This window comes from Carcharhinus amblyrhynchos, chromosome 9 (genome assembly GCF_965287045.1).
Source record: "Carcharhinus amblyrhynchos chromosome 9, sCarAmb.v2.hapA, whole genome shotgun sequence".
NCBI lineage: Eukaryota > Metazoa > Chordata > Chondrichthyes > Carcharhiniformes > Carcharhinidae > Carcharhinus > Carcharhinus amblyrhynchos.
This window is the reverse complement of record NC_137332.1, coordinates 15,534,320-15,557,552: the sequence shown is the minus strand read 5'-3', so window position 1 is coordinate 15,557,552 and position 23,233 is coordinate 15,534,320. Positions and strand designations below refer to the sequence as shown.

Below are 23,233 nucleotides of genomic sequence, written 5' to 3'. Positions count from 1 at the left end.
ATTAGTGTTATGTTAACATTTGTTTCCATTGAATCCAGATCGCGGATCGAGACAGCATTAACTTTAGTCGAGACACAGAAGCGTCTATGACTGTGTCAAAAAAGACATCACCTGATCTGATGTCCGCCCAGATTGATCTTTTGCGCTGGGCTCGAGAACATGGATATAGTCCAATTACTTCATATACGAAAGCCTCAGTTGCTAACAGAATTCATTTAAGTCTTCAGGAAGCTGGTAAGTGTTGATGAGCGTATTTACCAGGAATTGTACTCTGAGCACCTGGAATCTCACCATCGAAACTAAACATTCACATTATACAAACATTGAATTAAAACAAGTTAGAATCAGCTGCTGTTAACAGTCTCATCCCTGAGCATTCAAAATAAATCTGTAATAATTCTGGTTAATGAATATTCTTCTGCATGGATGAGACTGTAAAATATTTTAAAGTTAAAAGTTTATTTATTAGTGTCACAAGTAGACTTACATTAATCTGCAGTGAAGTTAATGTGAAAATCAACTTTAGGTTTAGTTATAAATAATTGACTCAGTACACTTCATTGTAATCACATTTCCTGTTCCTGCAATAAGTAACACTCAGTTTGCTTTTGTATATGTGATGAAACAGCAGACTACCAACTTTGTGCATGGGGCAAACAAGGTAAAACAAGCAACATTTACTTTGTTCCTGTGTTAGTTCCATGGCAGAGACATCAATAAAGCATTGTAAGCACCCTGCCTTGGCTGCTGTTGTGCTAATTGAGTTCAGTTGTGGCTGCACCCATGTAGATGCAAGAGCATTCTGTCATGCTCCTGATGAATTTTGAAGATAGGGGTGAGACATTGAAGTGGCCAGGCACCATGTTGCAGGGTGCCCAGCCTCTGCATCACCCCAGCAGCCACAGTGTTGATATAGTGTTCCTTTCAAGGTACGCAATACCTAGAACTTTAGTAGGGAAGACACATTGGTGGTCAGTGGTAGATAGTTGCACCTTTTCTTCTTGGGGTCTGCTTAGCTCAGTTGGCTAGACAGCTGGTTAATGATACAGAGTGACGCCATCAGTATGAGTTTAATTCCCATAGCAGATGAGGTTATTCATGAAAGCCCCACCTTCCCAACCTTGCCCATTGCCTGAGGTCAGCTCTCCCCTTCATAGGCAGCCTATGGTCACTAGGACCACAGCGACTTTACCATACAGCTTCTTAGGGATGCTCATTGTCTAAGACATGTGATACAAATGTTACCTGCCGTTTGTCAGCTGAAGCCTGCATGTGTTTCCAGGGCCTGCTTTAGACCATTTCATTGGTAGTAATCTTGTGCCCTCCCCAGTTTGAGTTTTGTTACAGAGGTACGTTTAATCAGGTGGGAGTGAACGGCCTTCCTACCCCCCCACCATTTGAGGCCTTTGAGTGGGCGATTAATGTGGAAGTCTCACTTTAAAAAAAAACACTCCTCCTTGTTTTAAATTGCTGTGGGGCAGCCATTGAGATCATGGGTGGGCTCAACCCCAACATGCTGACTTCTTAGCTGCAGGAGAGGTGCAGGGACCACTGTGCCCTGTAAAATTCATTCTAGTGTTTCTGAGTGAAGTTAGGTTGTCAATCCTGCAGAGTGTGGTTGAGGGAATAAGATGAAGAATGGAGAAGGAGACTACAGCTGCGACAGACTGTAACTCTACCCATTAATGGAATTGTAACACCCTTGTACTGAAGGTGACTTTGATAATTTCCCAACCGAGTTTGATAGTTTGGCACTACCTACTTCAACAGTTGTAAATTCTTTTTTGAAAGTTGAAGTTATATAAAGTTTGTGGTCTTTTTGAAACTGAAATGCTGGAAGTGATTCAGAAATTCTTCATGGAGACAAGAGACACATGGCAGCTGCTATGGGGGGGAATTTGGCTGTAGAATGTTGTAGAACAAGTGGCTGCCTAACAGGTGCAAGACCTTCACAAAGAAGAGGACAAGTCGTTTCTAACCATAGCATCAGGGAAAAAAGGTCTTTGGGTCTCAATAGGAAATCAACATTAAGTTGGCGAGAGACACTAATTGCTGCAACAAATGCTGGCCAGAATATAACTGGCCTCTGAAGATATTCAAAAATTCTGTTGTTTCTACTATGAGTCGTACAAAATTAAATTATAGGTCAGCTTGTTGAAAAGCACAGTTCATCAGAGTAAATTATGTCTCTGGGACTAAGTTGTTAATTACAAGGACTGAAGCTGTTTGTATTATTTAATTTTCTTAATTGATCATCACATTTCCCTGATTCTCTCTGGAAGTAATTAAAAAGAGAATTGTTAAATAGCCGAGAGTGTAAGATAATTGTGAGAATGGAAGTGTGTTTTCTGGTTCACCAAGTTATTTTGAAGGAGGACCCTGCCACAGTAAATTACGCACATTTCTTTAACTTCTGGAAAATGAGTTTACATTCAGCCGAAACTGATCATGTAAAAGTCTCTCTACTTTCTTGCTGTGGGAATTCTAAATGAAATGTGTGAAGGCCACAGGAGCAGATGTCCATGGCAGTCCATGCCAGCAGCCAAGTCCTGCCGACCTTAATGCAGTGGTGCTGCAAGAAGTTCAATGATTTCACATGAATGGTGACAGAAAGTGGATTTTTCTTCAGTTGCTGTATCTCATCATTTGCACCACGAACCTCACAAACAGCTCAATGCAGCACACCCGTGTAGCTCATATACACTATCCATCACAAGATCTACCGTCACTTACTGTCACTAGCTAAGCTGCTGGCACTGCGTGTAGTTTAGAAGATAGCATAGCACAGGGTGTAACACTGGACATGAGTGGCCTGCAGTCAGAGCAGTGAGACAGAGTAGTTCAGGTACCAGCTTGCTGTGGGTGAGATTGCATTTGCATTCAGTTGCAGGGTACTGAAATGAGGCCTGGGGTTTTGATGTGCAGGCTACAGAAGAAGGCAGATCATAGGTCATAGGATCCCTATGGTGCAGAAGAGGCCATTTGGCCCATCAAATCTGCATTGATGCTCTGACAGAGAATCTTACCTAGCCCCTCTCCCCTGCCCTTTCTCCATAACCTCACACATTTACCATGGTTAATCCATTTTAGCTGTATATCTTGGGATACTAAGGGGCAATTAAGCATGTCCAATCCACCGAACTTGTTCATTTCTGGACTGTGGGAGGAGCTCCTGGAGGAAACCCATGCAGATACAAGGAGGTTGTGCAAACTCCACACAGATCGTCACCCAGGCCAGAATTGAACCCTGGCCTCTGGGGCAGTGAGGTAGCAGTGCTAACTACTGTGCCAGCATGTCATGATGGAAGGGTATACATAGCAAAACACCTGATGCTTTGACAACTGAACTAGAAAGCCTGTGAGTAGCATCCAGGAGGATGGAGGGGTCCGACAATGTGGGAAAGGCTTTGAAATTGTCTATTTCAACAGGAAGAACAAAAATGAAGCTTATTATCAAAATGGTGAGAGATTGCAGAGCTCTGAGGTACAGAGTGATCTGGGTGTCAGTGCATGAATCACAAAAGGTCATTATATAAGTATAGCAAGTAGTTAGGCAAGCTAATAGAGTGTTATCATTTATTGCGAGAGAAACTGAATAGAAAAGTAGGGATGCTATGCTTCAGTAATACAGAATACTAGGAAGACCCACATTTGGAGTACTGTGAACAGTATAGGTTACCTTATTTAATGAAAATTTTAGATGTATTGGATGCAGTTCAGGGAAGGTTTACCAAACTAGAATTGGAATGGATGGATTGTCTTTTGAGGCAAGGTTAAACAGGCTAGGATTGTATCCATTGGAGTTTAGGAGAGTAATAGGCAACTTAATTGAAACACATATGATCTTGAGGGCTCTTTAGGGAGTAGATGTGGAGAGTCTAGTACAAGGGGTCACTATTTCAGAATAAGAAATGTCCCATTTAAAAAGGAGATGATGTGACATTTTTTCATTCAGTCATGAGTGTTTGGAACTCTTCCTGAAATGGTTGTGGGAGCCATCTTTGAGTATTTTTAAGGCAGAGATGGATAGATTCTTTGTAAGTGAGGGGGAGATAGGTTTCTGGGAGTACGTGGAGTGCAGATTTGAGGTTACCGTCACATCAGCCATGATCTTATTAAATGGCAGAGAAGACTGGAGGGGCTGAATGGCTTACTCCTATTCTTTGTTCCCATATTCTTAAAATCGTCAGCCTTCCATCAGCCATGCTGAAACCACTGGGTTAACCTGTGTAAGCATACTAGGACAGGCAAAGGCACATGGAAGAAAGGCCCTAAGGATATGTACATGGGTGATTAATTGATATTACATGCAATATGGCATGGTTTGATTTCTAAGTTTGGCTTCAGATGTTCGTTTTGTGTTGAATTTTATTTTTGCAGTTCGACCAAGAGGATAGTCAGTAACTGAGGAGAAAATGAGTTGTGGGACTTGATGAATGGGGAATTGGGGTTGACTTGACTGATATCATAGGTGGATGAATTGTTCATGAATAATTCAATTGAAAAGATGCTGTATTATTTGCCTTCTCCCTTTCTCCTCCTCCTTCTAATCAACTGGTTGCTGGTGATAAGGGCGGTGCCTGGATGACTACAAGCATGTGTAACAACAGTGATTGGCATTATTAACTGCTTGCTCTGCATATTAATGCACCCTGCACATGTATTAAAGCCCTCCCCAAAATGCAGCCTGCATGGCTCAAACCAAAAGCGTGTCACACTCAGAGTGCTGAAAAATCTGGTGCTAAAAGGCCACATTTTGCTGCCTAAGACTTTGCACTTCATTCTGTTATTTTCATCTTAATTTGATGTTCAACTTCAGTTTTTCTTCCTGCAGCCATTTCACTTCTATCGATTGCTTCTTTCTGTCACAGTACATATGCTCTTCCTTTCCCTTTACTTTTTCAAATAAAGTAAGAGAAATACTTTCTGTGCAACTCCACAGTGAGGAATTAGTGTCAAGATCCTGGGTATTAAATTTATGCAGAAAATTATTAAGTGGGGAATGAATCAGGAATAAGCTTAATGGCAGTAAAGGCAAACATTGCTTTTTATTGAGAGATAAAACATCATCCTTGGAAATGTTGGCTATTTCTTTATTTGTGGGATACTGGCAAGGCTGGCATTTATCGATTACCTATGTCAAAATGCTTTGAGAAGGTGGTGATGGGCCACGTTCTTAAAACACTACAGTCCATCTGGTAAAGGTGCGCCCACAATATTCATCTAGAGAGAACCTGACTTTTGACCAACAATGAAGGAATAGCAAGAGGTTAAAGTCAGAATGGCCGGTGACTTGGAGAGAAAAAATTGGAGGGTTTTTAAAATTTTTTTGATGGGATATAGACACCCTAGCAAGGCTAGCTTCTATTGGCCAGCCCTAACTTCCATTGAACTGCCTTCAGGGGGCAGTTAAGAGCCAACCATATTGCTGTGGATCTAGAGTCACATGTAGGCCAGACCAGGTAAGGATGCTAGATTTCCCTCCCTCAAGGACATTTGTGAACCAGATGGGTTTTTACAATAATTGATGATAGTTTCATGGTCACATTATTGAGCTGCCATAGTAGAATTTGAACCATTCCTGAGAGCATTAATCTGAGTCTTGGGATTACTAGTTCATGACATTTCCCCTCACCACCATCTGCCCTGTGATAGTGCTAGTGATAGCGCTCCAATGTGTGTCCTGCATTTGAACTTCTAGCTGGTAGCGGCTGTGGACATAGAAGGTTCTGTCAAAAAAAATTGACAAAGGCGTGCCTGGAAGGTCTATGATACAACCTAATCCATTGTAAAATGTAATTATTTTAAAAAATAACTAACTGCTAAAACAGTAAGACCAATAAGGTAAATTAACTGAAGGAATTTGCTTGTAAATATTCCAATATTAGAGATAAAAACAGGAAAATCTCAGCAAGTCTGACAGCATCTTTGGAGAAAGAATAGAGCTAATGTTTTGAGTCTGGATGACCCTTCGAAGAGCTGAAGCAATATTCAAGGCTCAGTTCACTTTTAAAAGACAGACTGATTGAGTTCATCAGCATCTCGTGTCTTAGACAAGAGTTTGTTCCACAGGAATTGCTCAATAGGGAATTTTGAAATTTTGGAATCTGGACAGCTGCGCACATTTTCCCTAAGTCTGTTCAAGAAACACTCCAGTCTCCCTAGTGGTATCATCTAGTTCACCTATGGTACAACTCAAAATATATTGCAGACGCAAGTCTATTGCAGAAGGCACTTACAGATAAATTACATATCACAAATGGCAATGACTTGTTAATCATCTGTAAATCAACACAAGAGTCCTAGCAGTAATAAAACGAGGAACAATTTTTTTAACAGTATAACAAGAACAATATATAAAATTTGCTATTTTGTATTTCCTTATTCCTGAGGATATCAGTACATGCTTTAATGGATTCAACAAGTATCATTTTGTGAAATAGTGGAATTTCTATACATAAAGATACATTGGGACTATCTTACTGGTATGTTTCGCCGGGGGCGCGATCAGGGATATGTGGGTGTGACGTTTTTGTGGGGGATGTTATGACAGATTCCCAGTGTGCTATTGTACATATTGCACTGGGAGATCAGGGCGCATGAACAATAGCATCCTCTAGAAATCAGCAGCCAGCTGCCTGGCGTGAATAGACTCTGTCCACTCCACCTACTGGCGAGAATCACATTTGGGATCACTTATTTTCTATGTGCCATAAGATAGCATATGGGAGTTTGCGTAAAAAATGGATACAATTCTGTCCCATTTTCACACTTGTTCAGCACTTAAAATCTTTTGGTAAGATCGACACCATTATTTTTGCTAGCAAATCATTGACATTTAGCTGGAATACTTATTTGGATCCTTGGATTGACCCATGTACTTGGCATTTTCCTAGCGATGAGCCTCTCATTGGTCAAGCCAACTGCGGAGGGAAGCAGGCAATTCTTCGTCACATCTTAATGATATGTTGCCCAAGGCATCATTACTACCATCCATAGAAAAAGTTTCAAGCCAGACCATCTCATGTTCCTATCTCAGGCAGATAAAGGTTTGAAAGAGGAATGGGCTAAAGTAGACTGAAATATGATTTAAAATAATTATAAATGTTAGATTCTTAAGTTTTAATCTACATCTGTGATGCAAACTCACATAGGTTCATTTAAGTCTAAGAGAAAGCCTGTATTGTTCAGATTGCATTTTTGCATTATGAATTGCATTATAATAGTACAGCAATACTACTGTTACTGTTTCATACTATAATATTAAATAGTACCATAGTGTTATGTTCCAACTGTTCAGAATCTTTATTTATTACGTAGCACTGCTGCTTGTCATTTGAAAATCAGCACAGAGTCACCTTAAAAAAATCAATCAAATGAGTTCAATCTTATTTTGCTCAGTTCCATCTGTGCCCTGAGTGAAATAATAAGATGCAAGTTTATAATAATTTGGCAGTAAATTAGATCTTGAAAATGTAATCCTGATTTAAAAGAGGTCAAGATTATTTATTGTCTCCTTTCTCTCCCTGCCATAGCTGAAGAAGAGGCGACAGAATCTTTTCTTCCACCAGAACTTTCAATTCTGAGAGAACCATTGCAATCATCTGATCAGGCCTTTCCTCGACTACCAGAAGTCTCTCGCTTTCCGTTTCCCTTTGATCCGGAAGATTACGACGGGGTGGATACGCCTCACAAGCTGCCTCAGAGATCCCAGGATAGTACATTTGAAAAACTGATGAATGGATTATCTGAGGCAGAAGAGATTCAAACCATTGACAATGTGGTCCTATCTGTTCAATGTGAGAATGAAAGAATGATAGCCTCAATTGAAAAGACCAGTTTGCAGGTTCGTTTAAATCCATTGCATGTTTTTTCCACTATGATAATTTGAGAAATGTTTGTCGCTTCACATTTATAGTGTTAATTATACAAGGGCCAGAATTCTCCAGTCGTTCAAGGCCCGCTGCCATTATTAATTTCCCACACTCACTTCCTACAGGACCAATGATGGGGGTGATTCTCCCCAAAAAGTTCTAAGTATCGAATTTGTGTAAAAACTGGAGTAAATCATGCTGGTTTTTTCAGTCGGAGTTTCAAAATCAGTTTCCCATGCGATGCACTGCTGAGTGCACAAGCGTGAATCAGTCCAAAAAGCTGTGGGCAGGGCCTATTCCCGCTGAACAGGCCACTACGCATGTGCCGATCTTTCAGTGCCGAGATCAGTGTATGCACAGTGGCCCCTACTTGCCAGGCTCCCAATTGCTGGCCAGCTTGATCACTGGCCAGCCCCACGAACCCCATATCGCAGGCCGTGCATTTCCCCCTCCCCCCAATTGCTGACACCCCAAACACACCTGGGCTAGCCTTGACCACCCCTGCAGCCCCAATCTACCAAATCCCCACCTCCCCACCGGCAGCCCTCCCTCCAACCTTCCCCCCGCCCCCCCCCACCAATGCCCTAAGCAGGCTGATCTCCCCCTCCCCTTTGCCCAGCCCCGATTGCTGGTCTCCCTCCCTCTGTCACTCAGCCCAAGTGCAGAGTGCAACGGGACCCCGCACCCCCACAGACCACTCCCCTGGAGACCCCGACTCCTTGGGACTGCCTGATGTTGACCCCAATCTGGCACCCGACCATGTGGAGGCCTCGATGGCTCCCCTTCACTCCAGCAGGATTGGGCCACCAGTTCCCTGCAAGTGGAGAGCTGTACTGAACCCTGCTGGAGTGAAGTACTTCTGGGGTGGTGGGGGGGGGCACTGATTTCAGGTGCAGAGCTGACGGTGCTGGAAATCCAGCGCTGGAGACATATGAAACGGCCTCTGCTTGAGTTCCCTGGACCGCAGCGGGCTGGAAGAATCGCCTCCATTCACTTTGTTAAATCTTCTTCTTTAAATGTCTATATTTTACTATCTATTTTTATATTTGTAGCTAGTTTTCTCTTGTACTCTAATTTTCACTCCTGATTAATATTTTAGTCATTTCTGGTTTTTTGTACTTTTTTTTTAAAGGAGAAAATGTGATTTTGATTTTCAGCTTCACTCTCTCAAAGGAATGTTAGTTCTGGGAAGAATCAGTTAATTTTTTTTACTATAAAAGTATTAAATAACACATTTGCTGTGCCATTTGTCATTCGGTCTCATCTGTGAGAAGAAGAGTTATGCTGTGTTCCAGAATTTACTGCCTGCAACACCAGTAGTGTCTATAACATCAACCACACCACAACACGAGACTAGAACTGCCAACACTATAAAAATCAAAGATGCATTAGTTAACAGGTGCAAAGGGCCATTGTTCAAGCACCAATGCAAAGGGATTGGTCTATATTCATAACATGAACATGTTTATTTGGAGGGAGAAGGATATTATGGACTGTTGTGTATTATTAACATATCTTGTGACCTTTTCTCTAGATTGATGCAACTGCAGTAACACAAGTTTCTCTTTCGGATCCAAAATGCAAAGCAAAGGAAAACTCTACACATTACATTCTGGAGTCTTCCCTCACGGGCTGCAAGACTACTAAATACTCTGGTCCAGATGGTCTCGTCATGTATTTGAACTCAGTAAGCAAAACAATAGATAATGCTCTTTTAAAATTTGTTTCAGATCACTGAAGTGGAATTAATTCTTTACCTTGTTCTTCTAATGGTTATTAGCTTCCACTAAAGAAAAAGATGTCCAGTGTTTGTATTTGGGGAAATATAATTACATTTTAAAAAAAACTTACTTTGCTTTTGCATTTTCCCTGATAAATATCTGCTGTTTTTCAAATGATTTAGCGACATAGAAGAATTGTAAACAATTAATTTCTTAAAATATAATAATATAAATTAAAATGGTTCGATTTTACCTGTGAAAACTAGTGTCAGAGTTCTTTTCTCCCCTTTTCACTGGCTAATTTTCTCTCTCCCTCTTATTTTTATTAAAAGGATTGATCAGTTTTTTGTTAGGATTAGGATTCAGGGTTATTAATTCTATAATCACAGCAGGAAACTGATGAGAAATCTGAATGGTGACCAAGATGAACCAAGGCATTTCTCTTCACCAAAGCTTACTATGTTACATGGTAAAGCTATTTCTCTTTTCTTTCCAGCTGTTCCTGCTCAGCTCAGAAAGAGATTGCCAGGCATACTGTAAAAGAATGAGAGACAAATGATTACAAAGAAGATGAGAGAAAGTGTTAATGGTCTATAGGGAGTGAAATAAAACAAGCAGAAAGTTAAAAAATGTTTATTTATTAGCCATAAGTAAGGCTTACATTAATACTGCAATTAAGTTACTGTGAAATTCCCCTAGTTGCCACACTCCGGCGCCTGTTTGGGTCAATGTACCTAACCAGTACATCTTTCAGATTGTAGAAGGAAGCCGGACTACCAGAGGAAAACCGTGCAGACAACGTGCAAACTCTACACAGTAACCCAAGCCGGGAATCAAACCTGTGTCCCTGCATTGAGAGGCATAAGTGCTAACCACTCTTGCCACCGTGCCACCCCAGGAGAGGAGAGTGAAAAGCAATAATTTTACATTCTGCACGTAAAGTTGCATCTCAATACTTTTAACAAAATAGGGGACACAGGATGGAGGTAAAAAGAGGACTTTAAAAAGTTGAGAGAGAGAGAAAGGATTTATGGAGCTGATAAGGCAAAATGATTGATGGTACAAGTTACAGTTGGCAGGGCTTAATGACAGTGATTACTGATGGAAAGTGTGAAATAAGTAGTAAGCAACGTATTGCAAGAACAGAGTGTACAGATATAGGAAAAGAAAACATCTTTTGCTTGTTGATTATGAACAATGCTGTGGGACATCAACAATTAAAAAAAGGTTTTTCTAACCATTGAAATTTTCCCTGACAGATTTTGATTGAGCTAGAGAATCCTGTTGAAGGAAGTGGATGGTATAGTGATAATGAAGAATCCGGAGACAACGGCTTCCCTGGAGATGGTGATGACTCAGTAGGAGGCAGGCTGAAAACTGTTCTGGTACGCTGTCTAATGCATAAAGTAATTTTTATTTACATTCTGAAGTATTTTGTGCAAGCAGTACAGGTTAGAGGTCATAGAAATGTGCATATTTGCAAGGACAACAGCCTTCTCAAATTCACATTCCTACAAATAAGAATTGATAATATCGTTAACCTTGCACTTGCTGGTCACAGAATCTTTTCTAACTTTAAGCAGTCTGGTTATGGAACAGAGTGAGATTTAATGTGACCATTTTCTTTTTGCTGTTATTACTAACATAAATAGTGTTGAAGAATCAAAATAATAAAATCTAATAGATTAGTTTCTTCCCTTTTTCTATTATTAAATTCTAATATTAAAACGTTAATTTCCACACTTTAGACCTGCAGCATGAAGTTAGAACATAGAACACTACAGCACAAACAGGCCCTTCGGCCCACAAGTTGCGCCGATCACATCTATACCTACCAAGCCATAGAACTATCTGTAACTCCCAATGCCATTAGATCCCATATACTCATCCAGAGGTCTTTTAAAAGACCCCAGCAAGTTCGCCTCTACCACCACCGATGGCAGCCGATTCCACTCACTCACCACCCTCTGAGTGAAAAACTTTCCCCTAACATCTCCTCTGTACTTGCTTCCCAGCACCTTAAACCTGTGTCCTCTCGTAGCAACCATTTCAGCCTTGGGAAATAGCCTCCGAGAATCCACCCAAAAGAACAAAATCAGCCCGGGAAACAGGCCCTTCGGCCCAACGAGCCTGTGCCGCCATCTCAACACCACCAGTCCACCTCTCTACCCACGACCCCTGTCTGATGTTTTATGGCCATCTAGATTGAGGGAAACTGATTTAGGGACAATTTATTTGTTTATTCCTGCCAATCAGCCTAACAGCACGTCTTTGGGGTGTGGGAGGAAACCGGAGCACTCAGAGAAAACCCACGCAAGCACGGGAAGAATGCACAAACTCCCACAGACACCGGCCCAAATCCATGTGTCTGCACAGCAATCAGCGATAGTCACTGAGCTGTCATCTTGCCCAGTATCTTGTCCAGTTTAGGCACACACTAACGACATGAAGCACTAGGCCAATCTCAAACAACCAAGAGCAGCCCCAGTACGACCCATCGCGTGTATGCCCCTCGTTGGACACGAGGTGGACTGACTAAAACCTGTGAACCTATTCCTCTCAACATTTTATAAACCTCTACCAGGTCGCCTCTCAACCTTCGTCTCTCCAGGGAGGAGACCTACCTCCATCAACCTATCTTCATAAGGCATGCCTCCCAATCCAGGCAACATCCTTGTAAATCTCCTCTGCACCCTCTCAATAGCTTCCACTTCCTGTAGTGAGGCGACCAGAACTGCGCACAGTACTCCAAGTGGGGCCTGACAAAGGTCCTATAAACTTGCAGCATTACCTCCCGACTCCTAAACTCACTCCCTCGATTAATGAAGGCCAGTACACTATACGCCTTCTTGACCACACCCTCCACCTACGAGACTGATTTAAGAGTCCTATGGACCCGGAGCCCAAGATCCTTCTGCTCTTCAACCCAGCTAAGACTCCTACCCTTGATATTGTACTCCTGCATCCTGTTGGTCCTGCCAAAATGGACCACTGCACATTTATCCGCGTTGAAGTCCATCTGCTACTTCTCCGCCCAGTCTTGCATCCTATCTATTGTCATGCTGCAACCTCTGACATCCCTCCAAACTATCCACAACACCACCAACCTTCGTATCGTCAGCGAACTTACTAACCCATCCCTCCACTTCCTCATCCAGATCATTTATGAAAATGACAAACAGCAAGGGTCCTAGAACAGATTCCTGGGGCACACCATTGTTGACCAACCTCCATGCAGAAAAAGACCCATCCACAACCACTCTCTGCCTTCTGCAGGCAAGCCAGTTCTGGATCCCCAAGGCCAAAGCCCCTTGGATCCCATGCCATCTCACCTTCTCAAGAAGATCCCAGAGGAACACCACTTGTAACAGCACTCCATTCAGAAACACACCCACTGCTATCCTCTGTCTTCTTTGACTGAGTAAAAAGTCTGACAACACCAGGTTTTAGTCCAACCTGGTGTTGTCTAAAACCTGGTGTTGTCAGACTTTTTACTGTGTTTACGTGAGTCCAACGCCGGCATACCCACATCATGACTTCTTTGACTGAGCCAGTTTTGTATCCACCTTGCCAGCTTACTTCTGATCCCATGTGACTTTACCTTCTGCACCAGTCTGCCATGAGCGACCTTGTCAAAGGCCTTACTGAAGTCCATGTAATCAACATCCACTGCCCTACCCTCATGAATCATCTTCGTCACTTCCTCGAAAAACTCGATCAAGTTTGCGAGACACGACCTCCTTTTCACAAAACCATGTTGCCTCTCACTAATATGTCCAATTATTTCCAAGTGGGAATAAATCCTGTCTTGAAGAATCCTCACCAATATTTTCCTTACCACTAATGTAAGGTTCACCGGCCTGTAATTACCAGGATTATTCTTGCTACCCTCCTTAAAGAAAGGAATAACATCAGCTATTCTCCAATCCTCTGGGACCTTCCCTTTATCTAGTGAGGATACAAAGATTTCTCTCAAGGCTCCAGCAATTTCCTCCCTTGTTTCTCTCAGTATTCTGGGATATATCCCAATAGGCCCTGGGGACTTGTCTACCTTAATGTTTCTCAAGAAGCCCAATACCTTCTCCTTTTTGATCTCAACATGGCTCAAACTATCTACACGCCCTTTCCCAGACCCATCATCCACCAAGTCCTTCTCTTTGGTGAATACTGACGCAAAGTACTCATTTACTATCTTGCCCATTTCCTCTGGCTCTACACATAGATTCCCTCCCTTGTCTTTGAGTGGGCCAATCCTCTCCCTGGCTACCCTCTTGCTCTTTACATATGTATAAAAAGCCTTGGGATTTTCCTTAATCCTGCTGGCCAATGCTTTTTCTGACCCCTTTTAGCCCTCCTGATTCCTTGCTTAAGTTTCTCTCCACTTTCCTTGTATTCCACAATTGCTTCCTCTGTTCCCAGCCTCCTTGCAATGATATGCGCATATGAACCTTCAGCAGTGTTTCCTGAGAAGTGTTTAATTCTCTCAGTCCAGAAACATTAAAGAAGTTGAAGCAGTTAGAATTTTGTGGAACTTTCAAATTTGATTATTCACTTAATTGAGCATTTGAATCATATTTCATTTGTTGCTAAACTACCTGAGAGAATTTGTGGTATATTAGAATTTGTGGAAACAGTTTAATTGTTGATGGCATCTGGTATGAGTATTTCAGGAATAATTTCCTTTCTGTTTCAGTTTAACTGCACATACTTCACACCTAGCAAGAAGTCTGAAATTCCTTTCTATCCTGGTTTTCCTTCTTTGACACAAGTCAACAATGCAACTTTGAACATGGAGCTTTACAATACCGATCTGTTCCGTACGCCTTCACAAGGAGTGCACACTGTTTCAGAGAATCGCCCATTATTTGTTGAGGTAATCATTTTGGCATGCTTGTCAATGAGCTAAATAATTGTGTAGGCTGTGGTTTTAGCTGAACTGTTCAGTTCTTCTTTTGGCACTGATGCATCGATTTGAGTGAACAGATGGTTAACTTGTGGTTTAGATTTTTTTGGTTTGTTAAAGAAAATCGTAGGAATAGTAAGTCCAGAAATACATTGGGAGATTGACCAAAAGGCTTCTTCTTAGTATAACACTGACTATAATTTCATTCCAAGTGTGTTTTAAAACTAGCGACTTTTCCCACAAATGTTACATTATCCTGTTAATACAATACTCAGTTTATAGATTATTTACATTCTGCTCATTTGCAGCATTGCTGATTGGTGTGAAATAGTGCTACAATTAACACCCAAATTCACCAAGTTTATGTTCAACAACATTAATGCAATAGTTGAACATTCAGTTGCTTAACGATCTATTTGAGATGCTGTATTTGAGAAAATAACTTTTCCCCACAAACTGCTGAAGGGTTAATTTCAATACTGCTAGTGTAATGTGCTTACTTTCTTTTGTTCCAATGATTATCTGCTTCTAGGAGTTGAGAATGAAAGCCACTTATAATACACACTTTCTCCCAATGGTCTAATCTGCATTTACAACAAATGGCAATTTGTATAAGCATCGCCAGTGAACTAAAACTTGCAGGTTAATGCATGGCACATTATGGTGCAGGAGTACAGTTATGAGTTTAGCATAACGTTTTGCACAGGGGACCATGTGCATTGCCCACCACATTCCTCTGTCTGTTTTGAAAAACAGTAAATATCACCTTTTTGGACTGTTGTATTCAGACTATAAAAATATCAAAATTATCTACAATTTAATGATATTGAACTGAATACTTTGTTTACACTTAAATGATTTTAAAAATTTAGGATATTAAATAAAAACAAAAGATGCTGGAAATACTGAACAGGCTCAGTAGCAATTTCTTTTATTCTTTCACAGCTAGGCCAGCATTTCTTATCCATACCTAATTGCCCTTGAAAAGATAACAGTGAGCTGCCTTCTTGAACTGCTGCAGTTCATGTGGTGTCAGTACACCCACAGTGCTGTTTGGGAGAGAGTTCCAGGGCAGTTACCCTCACCTCACCTGTTCGGTTCAGCTGTTTTGTCCATGTTGGACTAAGGCTGAAATGGGATCAGGCGCTGAGTGACTCTGGCAGAACCAAAACTGAGCATCAATGGGCAGTTAGCTAAACTCACTGGGGTGAGTTCTCCTATAGCCTCACCACTGGGTTCAGTGGTGAAGGGATGGGGTAGTGGGGAGAGGGGGGTGGAATTCAGTGGGAGTCCAAAAATTGTTTTTATTTCCCATGGGATTTTCTGCTAACGGCTACCGTGGCAAATCAGGAAACTTGCTGGTGGCCGGCGTGGAACTGACTTGCATCACAGGCCCAACCGGAATCTTCCACCAATGCCTGTTCCTCAGCGAGGGCAGTGGAAAAACACACCAGTCTGGAACAATGTAGCATGCAGAAGTCACCTGAACAATATTTGAGGTTGCTTCTAGTATTTGGGATGGAGGTTGCCAGCAGCCCTAGACATGAGAACACCACAGCAATGGATGGGGGAGCATCTACAGATGGACCTTCCAGATTCAATGTCATTCAATGCCATCTTATAGTCTCAGTGTTCCTGGAAACCCATCTTGATTCAATAGTGTGTCAATGATGTTGGGTGCCTTTTCCATAAAGCACCCAGATATGATGGCAGTACCATGCCATCATGCCCGTCCCGCTATAGAATATGGCATTAAAGCCCCTGATGCATAATTAGTGAAGTCGGTGCCAGAAGATATGATGTGGTTTCCCACCAGCACCCCCCCAGCAGGAAACATTCCACGTTCCTGCCTCCAAAATGAGACTAAGTCTGAGATGGGAGAATTCTGCCTATTGTTTCTTCAACTGCAAAGCAAACAAAATTAGTTTCCCAAACTCAGTCGCCCAGTAGCCCCTCTCCTAAACTGATCATTTTACTGAGTTCTATAATTGATTATTCAGTTAACTACTATCCCAAAGGCTTTGTAGTTTTTCTTATTAGCAAACCTAAAGTTCCTGTCCCCTCTCTGATACACACTGAATTCTTTTTCCTGTCTTTTCTTTGTGCCTGTACCATTTGATTATTGTCACAAGGCTACAGAAATGATTTTCTACTTTGTAATTTTTTTTCCAGAATCACTAAACTTTTCACCCCTTTTAACTCACCTCATTAACTTCAAGGGTTGCAAAACCTCATTAAAATGCATATATACAACAAACCCAAAAAAACTGACCTTTTAGTCAGGTGTCTAGCCAGATTCCCAGACACCAGGGCTCACAAACCACTTAAATGAAACTGAAATAATTTTACCTTAACACAAAATTATATATCTATTCAACTTAAAAATGATACGTTGTTCATCACACTTTGTATGTATAGCGGTACAGCGGTTGGCATTGCTGTCTCACAGTGCAAGGGACTCGGGTTCGATTCCCGATTTGAGGTAACTGTGTGGAGTCTGCACATTCTCCCCTTTGTCTGCATGGGTTTCCTCCAGATGCTCCGATTTCCTCCCACAGTCTGAAAGATGGGCTGGTCTGGTGCATCAGCCATGCTAAATTCTCGCTCAGTGAGCCCAAACGTACGCCAGAGTGTGGTGACTCGGGGATTTTCACAATAATTCATTGCCGGGTTAATGTAAGCCTACTTGTGACACTCATAAATAGACTTTAAATTTATTTTTTCCAATCAACGACAGAATTATGACAGCCAAATTGTTCCACCAATTTTTAAGTAGAATTAATTTTTTTCAGTCATTTTCTGAGTTAGACATGATTGAGATCTGCCACCATTCCTCGCACGTTCTCTCTTTGCATAAAGCATTATACTTTTGATCTGCGTCTCCAACTGATGATATGAAAATGGCCCAAAGATCAATCTTAAGTTGTGCCTTGTTATCTGTGAGGTGCTCCACGAACTCCTCTCAGCAGTAACATTATGGGAGCAGACAAGCAGTGTGGGATATTCATCTAGAGGATCTCCATGATGACAATAAAATTAATGTTTCTGCAAAAGAGAGAATTAGGATAAGGGTGCTTTTTTTTTTCACCAGTGGGGAAAGACTTTGCCCCTGGAATTATCTTTCTCTTTAAGGCAGACTTGTTAATTAGAAGAGGTTGTAGTGTGACTTAAAAGTATTCTAATAAGAAATTATTATTTATTTTCCCATTACATGGATCCAGGTGTCTGTTACCAAATCTGACCCAGAAATTAGTTTTGTTATCCAGACCTGCTACATTTCTCCATCATCGGACCCTGCTGCCGATTCCGACTACAGCATTATTGAAAACATTTGTCCAAAGGAGGAATCTGTAAAATTCTACAGTTCTCAGAAGCTTGATTTCCTAGTGCCTCATGCAGAGATGGAAAAAAAGAGATTCAGCTTTGTGTTTAAGCCGGTCTACAACATGTCCTTAGTCTTTCTTCATTGTGAAATTACATTGTGCAGCAAAAAGGAAACCGAGAGCGAAGGATTTCCCAATCTTCCTAAGGTTCGTCATTTTTTTGAATATAAAATTACTTCAGCTCTTGAATTTGAAATATAATACTCAAGCAAGGTGCAAAATGAAAGCTACTTACATAAGCTAGATGTTTCATTAGTGTCAGAATAATCAAATTTACTTATCTGTATTCAGTAACACCTAAGTTAGAAGGTTTTCAGCACTTATCCAGTTGAAACTAATACATCCTTCTGGCGAGATTTTTCTGGAAATTGGCAATGCCCGATGGTGGGTGGGAAAAGCGGTTTGAAGCTGCTGATGGCTTTTTCTGCCATATAGTTTAGGAGTTTAAAAAAAAATCTTAAAGGATGGCCTCTGATTCATTTGCCCTGCCAGCAACTTAAAAAAACAAGGATCAGGGCACCATTTTTAAAGACTGCCGTAGCAGAAAGCGACCAAACTATTTAACTCTGGAACTCCTCCCTGGAAAACCCACCTCTCTCATCCAGGTACTCTCCTGACACTACCTGGGCATCCCAGCACTAACTGGGTTGTGTAAGAGAGTGCTTGGGTAGTGTCTGAAGGTGCCTGGCAGTGCTGGGAGTACCTGGGCATGATCCTCTCCCCTCTGAGCATTGCATTCATCTGAGCTCCCTTGGGAGGTCTGCTCACCAGGTGCATACCTTCAGACACAAGTCAGGCTTCGCGCCATTCTGCCATCACACTGCTGTGGCTGGATTATTTGACGGATTGGGGGATGGTTCTGGCACACTGGCCTGATAATTACATGGTAATGTATTCAAATAAAGTTCCCGATGTTCAATGTATGGAGATGAGCCCCATCACTGCCAGGGAAGGGACAATCACGTCATGTGCAAATGCCGACATAAATGCAACTTTGCACTTCTCACTATATTTTTTACTCCCATCACTGAACCAGGCCAACGCAAACAGAAGTAGAAAATCCTGGCCAAACCTAAACAAATTACTGTATGTTTGCTGATTGGTTTGCAAGCATAGGGGGTGCAATAGCTCCCTGGTGTATTTACTGTGGCAACATCTCAGCCAATCAGAGTCGATCTGACAATCAATCAGCACCCCTTTTCTCACGCAGTATAAATTGATGACCCTTTTGAAATTTGGCATTCTTGCATCTGTCCTGATGAGTGCAAGATGAAAAGTTTGACAGCATGTTTCTTTTTTCAGCAATACTCAGGCTCCTTACCACCAAGAAACTTTACAGTGTTTAGTTTAGATTATGGTCTGATTTATTAAATTTTTATTTTACAATATGACTATATATCAAAAATATTAACTAAACACATGTAAAGCATGCAATTCATCTGTACAGAATTGCGCAGACAAATAGCTCATTATAGCACATTGGCATTTCAGCTGTTGGCTTTGCATTTCTTTCACCTCACTGGTTTTGTTTATTCCATGCTGCAGTGCATTCCTCCTGATGAAGCTTGTATCAATGTGAATTTGCAAATAATAATGGCTATGATGAGAAACAGACAATCTTTTACCAAGCCATTGGCTGTTATTCGTGGGAGAATACCCAACACACAAGGTGAGCCAACAATAAAAATCTGAAAGTAGTATAGATGTAGCATGCAATTCCTGTCTATTGATTCTCATAATCAGAAATGTACATTGAATTATGCAATCAGTAATTGCATTTCTCCAGTCCAGACCCCTTATACAACCCCCATTCCCTTTGCCTCACCATTAGCAGCTATGGCTTCAGCAATCTTGACCCTAAGGTTGTATTTCCCTCCCTAAACCTTCCCACCTCACCGTGTCTCTCTCCTCCTGTAAGACATTCCATCAAACCTTAAACCAAACTGTTCCTGTGAAGCACCTAAGAAAATTTTACAACATTAAATAGGTTATATAAATGCAGATTGTCCTCAATATTTTCAGTTTCGTGCCTAGTGTCTTAAGGACATGAATGAAATCTACAGAAATTAAACATGCTCAGTAAAGGATATGTAATCTTTCCCATATATTGGAGTTATGGCCAGTCATTAACTAGATGTGTTCTTATTTTTGCATTGAGACAGATAATTAAATTGACTGGTAGGAAAGCTATTTTTGCTATTCCTTGTGGTGTAAGGCACAAGAACCATGATTTAGGTAATTATTCTCAACAATCTAAGCACGCAGTAGTAGTCCTTCTGGTAAAGAGATGTAACCTGCTTTAACAATTTGTATTTGTTTTTAAATAGAAACTATTCTTCAGTTGTCCCAATTTGATATGAATAAGTATATGTAGTCTTCATTGCAAGGTAGTTTCTGGCGACAACAAATTGCAATTATAGTATTTTCAGCATTCAAAACATCCCAAGAAAAATAGCAAGGAACAAGTGCAAATTAGAGCTGGTAGGTGAAGTGACAGGGGAAAACAAGGGGTTTCCAGAAAGTTTTAAAGGAACGACAGGGAATTCAGGAGCGAGTTGCAGATTGTTGGACTGCGGTGACTGAAAAGTAGGTGACTATGATGAGGGGAATGCTTCAAGGCAAGAGTCAAATGGTGTAAGTCTTGTGAAGTTTGTAGAAAAAAGCAGGAATAAAAGCCATGTAATGGTTTGAAGGTGAAGATGAGAGTTTTACATTGGGTATATGGAACAGGGCAGCATCGGAGGACAGCAAGGACATTGGTGAATGGGTCTTAACATGAAACAAGTTACAGTTTGTAGAGGGTGAATGATAGAAGGCCAACAAGGAAAGCATTGGTACAGTTGAGTATGGAGGTGGTTACAGCTTGCATAATGCTTTCATTATTTGGGGTTGACAATGACATCAACGTTACAGAATTTTGTGCATCTTGAGTAAATTTTGAGGAAGAGGAATGGAATCACAGGCAAGAGAGTTGAACTCATGTATTTGAGTGGGTTGAACTCTTGCGTTTTCAACCCGAACTGCCCCTATTTTAACATAATTTCTTAATTCATGCATATGAAACATTGAATGGCTAAGGGAGCAAACTCTGACCAAAAATTTTCTGGAGTGGAGCACGAAGGCAGACTGATATCCAGACATATCAGCCGGAATTCTCCGGCTATTCAACCCCCACCACCACTGCCAACAAGAACAGAGAATTTGGTACTCAGCCAAATCTCCGTTCATTGCAGCAGGACCAGAGAATCCCAGCTGCAGAGAATCTAGCCCGTCATCCTTCTGACAACTCCTGCAACCAATCTGGTGTCAAACGTGGTGCTTTGCATTCCTTTGAACTTAACCAGGGAGGTTGTGAGGGAGTCCCTAATGTATGTGCAGCTCATAGTCTCCATAAGTATTTCCCAGGCTTGCGCCTTGGAGAGGACACTCCAGTTTTGCTGTAGAGCATTAACACAAGATAGACAACAGCTCAGAAATTAAAAGCCCAACTGGCCAAGTAAGGACCAAGAGAAACCAGGGGCTAGCAAACCATGCAGCTTCTCAGCCCACTGTGTTACAGCAAATACAGCAGAAACTTCCACCCAGAATGGGGCTCCTGAGCAGGCAGTGATTAGCACAGTTGACCACCATGCCGCAAACCATGGTCTCATGAGACAGAGGACCACATAAAACATCTTATAATAACGACCAAGGCCATTTTCCACTCAAATGAGAGCTAATTCCAATGTGGTAAATTTGTATTTGTACAAATTAAACAGTAATTGCTTTGTTATTTTAGCTTAATACCAAGATACAATTAGAAGCAGTGCATAGGATTTTTTTACAAGTAAAATTATTGACCCCTCAGTGAAAATTTTAACATTTTGGTTTGAAGTTTAGATCTGCTTTTTAACTGACATTTGGACTTCATTAGTTTGTAATAGCAATGCATGCTTTGCTTAAAAGGACCGATGAAATGAAGATTAATGGTGAAAACCACATGGACATGGACAAGGTTATTATTTAAATCTGCTCCATAAAAAATTATTTGGATATCAAAGAGCAATTTTTTTCAGTAAAATCTGTGAAGACAGTTAAAAAAAAATCACTGTGTAAGACGTGGGTCTTTACCTTGGAAGCAAAAATTACCTGCAATTGGAAGTCCAAAATATTCCTTGTTTGATTCCACTCTTACCTAGCTGAATATAGATAAACACACCCACCCCACCAACCCATCTTTTTGATGTTCTTTTCTACCATGACAATATCATCTGCAGTAAAGACTTGGCTTCCAAATCTATGCTGACACCACCCAATCTCTAATGCTTCATTATATCTCCACTGCCTCTGCAATGTCAGATTACTGATCCGATGTTCAGCCTTAGGTGAGTCATACTTATCACTAGGTAATCAGTGAGAAGAACAAAGCATTTGTCCTTTGTCCCTCTGCAAACTCTCCAACCTTGCTACCAACCACTGTTGAACGGTCCGTTCACGAGCTCAGCTTAGCTTCTGATTCCAGAGCCTCTCCGGATAATTTTAACCATGCCTGTATGATGGGGTACTGATAGGATCGGATTCTCTACCTGTCTTTCAAAGGTTTCCGAGCCAGCCTCCCAACCTGAACCCTCCTAAACTCCGTTTCGTCCTAAACTCTGTATCCTATGAAGAGAATTACAGTGCCTATATAGTTAATCTGTTTGTCAGTATATTGTTACGATGACAACATATGAGCATCATCTGGAATGATTAACCCCACCCCTTTATAAGCAACAGCTTTTTGGAACACATGGATTTGGTTTATCCTTTGTTTTCTAAGCAAAATAAGCATCTTTTTAGTGTGGAAAACATCTTCTTAACTACTTACTGATGTGTTTGTGCTGTTTAAACATTAAAAAGGGGAAGTAAGAGAGGAAGATCGAATGCACTTTGCTTTCATCTGATTATACCGTGAGCAGAGTAACATAGGACCAGGAATAGGCCATTTGACATATGAGGAGAGACTGGATCGACAGGGCATGTACTCACTGGAATTTAGAACAATGAGAGGGGATCTCATAGCAATGTATAAAATCCTTATGGTGCTGGTCAGGCTAGATGTGGGAAGAATGTTCCCAATGTTGGGGATATGCAAAACTAGGTCACAGTCTAAGAATAATGGGTAAGCCATTTGGGACTGAGATAAGGAAGAGCTTCTTCACTCAGAGAGTCGTATATCTGTGGAATTCTCTACCACAGAATTTTGTTGAGGCCAGTTCATTAGATATGTTCAAGAGGGAGCTGGGCGTGGCCCTTGTGGCTAAATGGATCAAGGGGTACAGAGAGATAATGGAAGTGGGATACTGAAAGTGCATGATCAGCCATGATCATATT

At 41.2% G+C, this 23,233-nt stretch overlaps 1 protein-coding gene across 3 annotated transcripts in view; it reads left to right on the top strand.

Moving 5' to 3' along the window:
• tgfbr3 (transforming growth factor, beta receptor III) overlaps nt 1–23,233 on the top strand; it is a 172,570-nt gene that overhangs the window by 134,555 nt on the left and 14,782 nt on the right. For all 3 annotated transcript variants that reach the window (XM_080195203.1, XM_080195201.1, XM_080195202.1), the window contains exons 8-14: nt 39–234; nt 7,536–7,846; nt 9,409–9,561; nt 10,855–10,980; nt 14,289–14,468; nt 17,720–18,028; nt 19,427–19,550. In XM_080195203.1, coding sequence (XP_080051329.1) covers nt 39–234; nt 7,536–7,846; nt 9,409–9,561; nt 10,855–10,980; nt 14,289–14,468; nt 17,720–18,028; nt 19,427–19,550 — 1,399 coding nt within the window. The remainder of the gene's footprint in view (nt 1–38; nt 235–7,535; nt 7,847–9,408; nt 9,562–10,854; nt 10,981–14,288; nt 14,469–17,719; nt 18,029–19,426; nt 19,551–23,233) is intronic.